At 42.3% G+C, this 9,475-nt stretch overlaps 1 protein-coding gene across 1 annotated transcript in view; it reads left to right on the forward strand.

Moving 5' to 3' along the window:
* PREX2 (phosphatidylinositol-3,4,5-trisphosphate dependent Rac exchange factor 2) overlaps positions 1-8,162 on the forward strand; it is a 296,906-nt gene extending 288,744 nt beyond the window's left edge. The window contains exons 39-40 of the mRNA XM_052651670.1: positions 808-875; positions 8,090-8,162. Of these exons, the coding sequence (XP_052507630.1) occupies positions 808-875; positions 8,090-8,135 (114 nt within the window). The 3' untranslated portion in view covers positions 8,136-8,162. The remainder of the gene's footprint in view (positions 1-807; positions 876-8,089) is intronic.
* The last annotated feature ends 1,313 nt before the right edge of the window (positions 8,163-9,475 follow it).

Here is a 9,475-nt window from a genome sequence, read left to right on the forward strand (position 1 = left end):
GGCTCTTGAAATAAATATCAATCCTTTTAAACAGTGTGTCAGTGTTATTTTTACTCTTTTTAAAAATTGTATGTATTTATTTATTTTTGGCTGTACTGGGTCTTTGTTGCTGCACAGGCTTCTCCCAAGGTTTGGCAAGCAGGAGCTGATCTCTAGTTGTAGTGTGCGGGCTTCTCATTGCAGTGGCTTCTCTTGTTGCAGAGTATGGGCTCTAGGGTGCTGGAGTTTCAGTAGTTGCAGCCTGTGGGCCCAGTGGTTGTGGCTCCTGGGCTCTAGAGCACAAGCTCAATAGTTGTGACGCACGAGCTTAGTTGCTCCACTGCATGTGGGATCTTCCCAGATCGGGGATCGAACCCTTGTCTCCACTCTGGCAGGCAGATTCTTTATCACTGAGCCACCAGGAAAGCCCTATTTTGATTCTTAAAAGCATTAATTTTGAAAATACTCAGATGATGATGTCTTTCTCCTTCTTGAGTATCTCTTGATGTTAACATATATCATTGCAATGACACTCTCCACTCAAATGTTAAGGGTATGTTGAAAGTGAAGTGAAAGTGATAGTCGCTTAATCATGTCCGACTCTTTGCGACCCCATGGACTATACAGTCCATGGATTTCTCCAGGCCAGAATACTGGAGTGGGTAGCCATTGCTTCTCCAGGCAATCTTCCCAACCCAGGGATCGAATACAGATCTCCCACATTGCAGGTGGATTCTTTACCAGCGGAGCCACCAGGGAAGCCCATGGTATGTTAAATAATTACTAGTATGATGCAGAATTAAAAGTGATTGTCCTTATTTCTTTCAGGGAGCAAGAGTTCAGAACACAGCAAAGAATTTGGGAGTCAGAGACCGGACTCCACAGTCTGCTCCAAGGTGAGTGATTCCCCAGGTCTGCTCTCTCCCAGAGGTCTTGCTACCACGTTCCAGACAGTGTCTCTCACAGCTTGTGCAGCCACAGCAGGATACACCCAGTCTACTACTACTGAATATACTCATGGATATCAGCCTTGTAAGCATTCTGTGGCTCAGTGTGATTAGGTGTAAATGTTCTCTGATTAAATGAAATTTTAGGTGAAGCAAACTTAAGAGGTAGCATTACAAACATTATTCTGTTTTGTAAGTTCCATCCTGAATTCAAAAACAAAAGTCCACCCAGGTACTACTAAAATAGATATTCCAACTGTGCCAAGCCACCAAAATGCCATTTCCACTTACACTTGTACAATCACATGTGCTTTCTCTCTGGTGTGATGGGTTTTTCCATATGTGTCTTATGAAAAACTGCTCCATAACCACAAAACTCACATTAGGTATCATTTTCTCCTTGAAGTTGTGGTTTTCTTTCTCTGTGTGTTCCCATAGCATATTGGGTATTGATCTGTTATAACCTTGATTTTGCTGCAGTGTATTGTTACCTGTCTTTCTACCCAAATTGGATATCAATTCTTTAGAGGCAGGGAAGATTCTTTTTGGATTTTATTCATTGCTCATTATAGTGCCTACATAGAATATGTGAACAGACTTTGAGAATGTGTGAATGGATAAATCAATTAATGAGCTTCTTGTTCGTTATTCTACCAAATGTTCACAGCACACATATCATCATGAGAAAGGACTCATGGACAAAGGACTAATCCACCTTTGAATGAAACATGGAAACAACCATCAAAGAAATGTTCCTTTGATTTTCCTGGTGACATTAGGGTAGACAGCCATCTACCTTGAAGTAGGGCAGAGTTAAATAATTTCTTTTACATTTGATTGTATATATTTGCATTTTGACAAAATGCAAGCACTTCAAGCGCTGTCACGAAGCAGTTACCAGAACGCGAATGATGACTGCAGCATTTGTGAAATTATATTTCATTCTGAAAAACTGTGTGGGCAGTGAAAGTATTTTCAAAAGGGAGAAATATTTCCCCCTGAAAGTGAATGTAGTCCTCAAGTTCTAATTGCATTTATTTTCAGTGCTGACTCCTAACTCTATTTAATCCTCAAGTCTTGTTTATGTTATTGTTCATAGTTGATTAAATGAGAGTCTGTCTTTCGCTTGCTGAAGAATCACTTTACATAGGCATTCTCTCTCCAGGACCTTAGCAGACATAGTATATTTAGATAATAAACCCAGTGAAGCTTTAAAATTCCAAGAAGAAAACAAGATAATGGCTCAGTGAGGTCTTCTTAGCTGGGGCTTATAAACGCTAATGAACAGAGGGGATGAGACTTAAGCATCCTGATCAATAAACCAGTATGCAACCTCAATATGAGAAAAGAAACCGATGAGCTCAGTGTTTTGTTTATTGGGTTACGTTCAAAACACTTGAAGCAAAAAAAAAAAAAAGTGCTAGCTCTAAAGTGGACATGTTTTACAAGGGGTTAATTGCTCTGAGAGAGAAATCTAGAGCAATTTTTCAATTTTAGTTATGCTTTCATTCATTCTACAAATACTGATTGAGGACTTAAGTAATGGAAAGCACTCTGCTATGCCCGGTGGAGAATGTAAGCATGAGATGAAAATAGTTCCGGCCCTCGAAGAGCTTTCAGTTAAAGAGGCCAGGCTCCTCCGTCCAGGGGATTTCCCGGCAAGCATGCTGGAGTGCATTGCCATGCCATGCATGCCTGGTTTCCTGCATCTCCTGCTTTGCAGGTGGATTCTTTACTGTTGGAGCCCCCAGGGAAGCCAGAGCAAAGCACCACGAGGCTAGAGAGACAGTGCTAAGTGCTCTGTGAGGGCGCAGGGGGCGCTAAGGACCACGGAGCACCCGGGAATCCCTCCCATCTTGGAACGAGGATTTCTGCCCCGAAGACAGTGATTTGAAAAACACGTTTGTCTCTCAAGACCCGGCCCTCCTTAGGCAAGGGTAACATTTCTAGAAACATCTTCAGCGAGATATTTTGCTGTCTCTGACTGACATAGTATTTGATTCAAATCCCCAACCAATCTCTATTACAGTTTTCCTCTCTCCATCCACTGCCTTTCATTTTTTAAAATTCACTCGGCAAACATATATTGAATTTCTGCTGTGCGACTGTAGATGTCAGGCACTTTGATAAAAGCTAGGGATAAAGACATAATCCCCGCTACCAGTCAGTAAGGTGTCAAAGAGCAACAACTGAATAAAATGAAAATAGTATACAGTGTGTGTGTGATAAGAACCGTGACTGCAGCCACTATGAAAAACAGTATGGAGGTTCCTCAAATAACTAAAAATTGAACTGTATGATCCAGCAATTTCACCCCAGGCATGTATCTGGAAAAAAAGGAAAAAACTAATTCAAAAAGATGCATGTACCCCCAATGTTCATAGTAGCTCTGTTTATAGCAGTAAGACATGGAATCAACTAACTGAATTCAGAAGATGTAGTATATATATTATATATGTATATAAATGTATAAATGTGTATATACATACACAGAATGAAATACTACTTAACCTTAAAAAAGAATGGGCTTTCCAGGTGGTGCTAGTGGTAAGGAATCTGCCTGGCAGTGCAGGAGACCCAGGAGACGTGGGTTCGATCCCTGGATAGAAAATGTCAACCCACTCTAGTATTCTTGCCTGGAGAATCCCGTGGACAGAGGATACACTACAGTCCATAGTGTCACAAAGAGCCAGACATGACTGAAGCAGTTTAGCGCATGAAAAAGAATAAAGTTCTGCCATTTATAGCCATGTGGATGGACCTAGAGAATATTATGCTGAGTGAAATAAATCAAATGCTATGTGATGTCACTTATATGTGGCATCTAAAAAATAATTAAATGAAACTGCATGTAACACAGAAAAAGACTCACAGACATAGAAAACAAACTTGTGGCTACCAAAGTGTAGAGGGAAGGGGCAGGGGCACATTAAAGGTGTGAGATAATAAATACAAAGACTATCTATCAAATAAGATAAGCAACAAGAATTTATTATATAGCAAGGAATTTATTGTATACCCTTTATACTGTAATAACCTATAATAGAATAAATCTACAAATATTCTAAATCATGGTGCTGTACCCCTGAAATCACACAATGTTATAAAGCATATACATTTCAATTTTTAAATAAAGAACCATGATAGGAATAGCACAGATTGCCATGGGAGCATAGAAAAGGCACATAACTGAGCCTAAGGATGGAGGGGAGAGGTCCCAGAGAATTCCTGACCCCATCAGCATGGTAATTAATAGATGTCTTCCTGAGCTGATGCAGTGACCCCAGTGCTGAGAGAACACATCGCATCTGACAGCTACACCTAGACTTCTATGTCTGATGATTCAATGTGATTTAAGAATGATACAGAGCGAGGCTGGAGACATAGGCAGGGGCTGGATCAGAAAAAGACTTGTACCAGATACTGAAGAATTTTCAAGGTAACACGAAGCCAACAAAGAGCCATGAATAAACCATCTTTCTTTCTGGAAGATTTGGATTTTAGACTCCATGTCTGGCAACGTTAGGAGGAGTCATCTGAGGACAAATGAGACTGAAAGCAGCAGATGCTTTGGACACTACTAATCACTGTAGGAGGGCAGTGAAGAGGAAGATTCTAGGATGACCACCAGACAGATCTCTGGTTTGGATGACAGTGGTGAAAGGTTCTAGTCACTGAGATAGTAGATACAGGAAGAAAAGCATGTGTAGGAAAAGACAATGAGCCTTACTTGGTGATATTACACTGAGGCTCAGGGGGACATGGAGATGCTGTGGTGGGCGGTGCAAACGAGGTTTCTTCCTCCTTGTAACTAGCACACATTGACTGGTCAGAGCAATAAATATATCTTCACTAAGAACCAGATATTACATTCCAGATAATGGCGCACTGCTCTTATTTTCTATTACATTACACACTTTGGCAAGTATTGTGTAATGAAAATTTGATTTTCTTCATTTGCCTGATTGTAATTTGTGTGTATTTGTATCATATTTGTAGACACAAAATGACTTTGGGTCCAAGCTGCTAACATGTGACCTTACTTAGGTTATTTACCTTTCTTAGACAGTTTTTCCATCTATAAAATGGAGACAGTTGCCTCAGGACCGAGTGCCCAGGTAGTGCTCATGCGTACTCAGTCATGTCCGACTCTTTGCAACCCCATGGACTGTAGCCCGCCAGGCTCTTGTATCCATGGGATTCTTCAGGCAAGAATACTGCAATGGGTTGCCGTTTCCTTCTCTAGGGGATCTTCCCGACCCAGCGATTGAACCCGTGTCTCTTACATCTCCTGATTGGCAGGCGGGTTCTTTGGGACAGAGTAGTGTTGATAATTTCATCTGTTTTGTGGTCTTCTTTAGCACAGCTCTTCTTTGTGCCTTGTTGAAAAATGAAGGCTGTGATCTGCGTAGACTGAAGTTTGAGAATCCTACTCTCTGCAGCCTTGGATTTGAGCTGGAAACACCAGCTCCAGGATGGCTCCTGAACCCAACAAGAAAGAAGGAAATGGAGCCAGAAACCAATCTTTATCTTGTAGGGCCCGAGGTGTGCACAAGTGGCTTGAGGATGTGGCGAAAGCCCCGAATGTCAGGCAAACGAAGCCTCCATCCCCTCACTGTTTAGATGCCAAAAAGCAAACGGGGCAGCACAGAGTGAAAGCCCAGCTCTTACCTGTTACATTTGACTACCACGCTTGATCTGCCTGTTAGCAGTTCCCAAAGCCTGCAAGTTCCATTACAAATGTGTCTGGACTCAGATAACCCTGAGTCCCTTCCAGGAAGCCTCTGCCAAGTGGAATGTGCCCAGCTCTGCTGCAGTACCCAGAGCTATTACTTCATTAGGTGAATGCAGGGAGTAGCCTTTTCTCCAAATTGCGAGGCAGTCTTTTCAAAGACTGCTCTACCCAGTGGCATTAGCCGCATTATGTGGAAGCGTGCAGTGCAAGGTAATGGCAGGTGGCTTCTCAGCCCAGACCTCACGGGTAAGGATGTTTGCCACCCAGCCGACTGTTCCGGTTCTACATGAGGCCTTTTCACTCATTAGGCTGCACTGTCAGGAAATAAAATGAAATTAAAGAGAAGAATGCTCCCTTCATTCTATTATTCCAGCTCTGGGAATGCAGTCTGAAGCAACATCATATCCTTCAGCTGCACAAGCAGCTTTGAAGTCTATCAGCTCTATTTAACGTATGCTTTTCTCTGGGAAGGATGAAATAAGCTTTTCTGGTGTGAGATGTCCTTATTTCAGCATTCATTTTCTTCCGTGGAGATGACACGTACAGTGTTAAACACCTTGCAGACTCCAAAGGCAATTACTTCTTGTCTGGGTTTCCAGAATGGGAAAGTTATCTTGTTTAACTAGATTTCTAACTTGATGTTAAATCTTTTTCATTCTCCCCCACCCTTTGATTTTGAATGACTGTGGGATTAAATGTTGAAGGGAGAAGAAGTTTATAATTTGATGAATTTGTCAGCAGCACATTTAAACTGTGTTCAATTTCATTTGTAAGAGAGAGTGACTTAGCACAGAGACCCCTGGGTTTGGAGTGCTTTTATCACAGAGCAAAGTTGGACTTCTCTGGCAGTTCAATGGTTAAGACTCCATGCCTCCAATAGGGGGTGTTGGTTTGAGCCCTGGTCATGGAGAAGGCAATGGCACCCCACTCTAGTACTCTTGCCTGGAAAATCCCATGGGTGAAGGAGCCTGGTAGGCTACAGTCCATGGGGTTACTAAGAGTCAGACACAACTGAGCGACTTCACTTTCACTTTTCACTTTCATGCATTGGGTAAGGAAATGGCAACCCACTCCAGTGTTCTTGCCTGGAGAATCCCAGGGACAGTGGAGCCTGGTAGGCTGCCGTCTATGGGGTCACACAGAGTCCGACACGACTGAAGCGACTTAGCAGCAGCAGCAGCAGCAGCAGGGAACTGGAATCTCACGTGCTGTATGATGTAGCTGAAAAAAGAAGAAAAAAAAAGAACGTAAAATGGAGCAAAGTTGAAATCTGCACCTTATATTTCTAGAGCATCAGACTAAGCTCTGAAGTAGGACCAGCATGGCCACATTCTTATCGAGGACTCCAGGCTTACAGCCAGCTTCATTACATCCGCTGGTGTTCACTCAAAGTTTAAAGGTTAGTCACTCAGTCATGTCCAACTCTTTGGCACTCCATGGACTGTAGCCCACCAGGCTCCTCTGTCCATGGGAACTCTCCTGGCAAGAATACTGAAGTGGCTTGTCATTTCCTTCTCCAGGGGATCTTCCTGACCCAGGGATCAAACCCGGGTCTCCATTTGAGCCACCAGAGAAGCCCACCTGTTCTCTCAGCTTTGGCCTTAATAATGGGTGTGCTTTATGCATCACTACTGAAGCAGTTATATCCACCTGCATTTGGTTCTGGAGTTAGGAGTCAACCATTCAGAAGAACGTGAAGCAGTAGAACTTATATCATCTTCCAGGTTCCGTGCCCTGTGCTCTGCCTGCATGCTGTCTGGTTTCGGAAAACTAGACCTGAGAGGCAAAGAGAGCATCTTGGGGCATCTCCACCAGTTCAAACAGATTCCTTGGCCCACTTGAATCTCCACCTGATTCTATTGACAAGGGCGTGACAGTGTGGATAGAGCTGGGCAGGTGCTCCTTAGGAAACACCAGCTCCTTGTGCCCTGAGATTCAGGCCTCAGGACTGTGTCTCATCAGCCTGGCCTTGACCAACTGCCAGCACCACCAGGATGGTACAAGTGAGGCAGAGTTCTAGAACTCAGAAAGTCAGGAATGACTTAAGAGAGAGATGCTATGTTGCTGCAAGATAATCATTATAGATATGATGCTAAGTACCTCCTAGATTTCAGGGCATCGCTTTTGCTACCAGCAAGGTGAACAGCCCAGATTGACAGCACTGGAGCAGAAGCAGCTGGTGTAAAAATGGCAGCATTGCCTAGTCAGTGGGCATGTAGATGTGCACAGATGTGGGTTTTTTGTAATAACAGAACCAAAATTTTGGAGTTTGCTAACGCATATGCAATTTTTAGTGAAATAGGTGATAGGATCTTGACTGACTCCCAAACCAAGAAGTTCTTGTCAATGCATTTGTCATACCAATAAACACATCTCAAGTGATGTAAATGTGCTGGATCACTGTCACACCTTCCCATGCCTTTTCTAGGCTGTACAAGCTGTGTGAGCCGCCTCCCCCGGTTGGAGAAGAATGACGAGCATCCTCAAGGAACCAGACAAGCAGAAGCTTCTGAACACTGGATGAGACAAAGGACGTGCTGGCTAAACATCCTCCACTCAGCATAAAGAAATGGACTTTTTTCTCTGACTCTTTCATCATGCTGTAAATAACTAATGTTCAGCTTATACTTAGATGTTTGTGCTGGAAATGGATAGAAGTCCATTCAAACAACTCAGCTTCACAAACTGATCTCTCTCTGTGTTAACATGAATTATTCGTCCTGGAGATTATATGAAAAAAGATCCAAGATGAAACGTTAACCATTGTGCCTCTTTTCCCATTTAGTGAAATTACCATATTGCGTTCGCTTTTCATCTTCTCCAAGTGGAGCATGTAATGATGGATATTTCCACTTGAAGAAGTCTGTCATTGGAGAGCCTGGCCACGCTTTCCAGGTGATCACACAGAGATGTGGCAGACGGCAGAGACTGGGCGTCGTAGGTTTTTGGTCTCCTGCTTGCCTCTGAGAAAGTCGTTTGTGGGTGAAAGGTGAGGAGCATCCTTTACTCTTTTTCAGTAAGAGAAAGAGTATTTCTCAGTAGAGGAGAAGAGAGCTGATGGAGGCCTCCAGCGGCATCTTCTTCCAGCTGCTTTCAGGGATGCTTTCTGCTTGTGGAGAGTTCCAGTGAACCAGTGCTGTCCTTGGTCTCTGAAATGAACATGGCTTCCTTGGATAATGAGTCCTGAAGCTGGGACGTAGGTGTCCAGGGGTGAGGAGAAGCAGGGATTGGGAAGGATTGGGAGGACGACTAGGGTGAAGCAGGGGAAAATAATCCTATTAAAAAACTCAACCTTTGAATTTGAAAGATACCTGGAACTCTTATTCAGGCTTTCATATGAGATGTCAGACTCTTAGAGAATACACCATACTGAGTGTGTTTCTATCAAGGTAGTATATGTATAAGATGAGAAAATAAAGCTTCATTTGTTGAACTTTAAAAGGACTATTAGAGACCTTGATAACTTATGAAAGTACAAGGTATATTCTATTTTCATTCTAAAGTTTACATAATGTTTTTCTGTCTACATTGATAAAATATTAATAATGTTTCCTTAGCATAGTGAAAATCATAATATTGATTTTAAATCTGTAATTTTTCAAAACAGTTAAATGCCCCTGCTGTGATTGTGATACTTATGTGGATTTAGATTAATTTTCTATATGAAAAGCTTTCCGTAAGTAAAGTATTTACAAACCATTGTTAAATTTTAATTTATGAAATTTGATAATAGTTTTCAAACTCATTAAAAAGCTTTCATCACTAGCAGTTGTGTATTCAATAACAGAAACACTGTGTTATGTGTACACGAGGT

Source organism: Budorcas taxicolor, chromosome 14, assembly GCF_023091745.1.
Source record: "Budorcas taxicolor isolate Tak-1 chromosome 14, Takin1.1, whole genome shotgun sequence".
Classification (NCBI taxonomy): Eukaryota; Metazoa; Chordata; class Mammalia; order Artiodactyla; family Bovidae; genus Budorcas; species Budorcas taxicolor.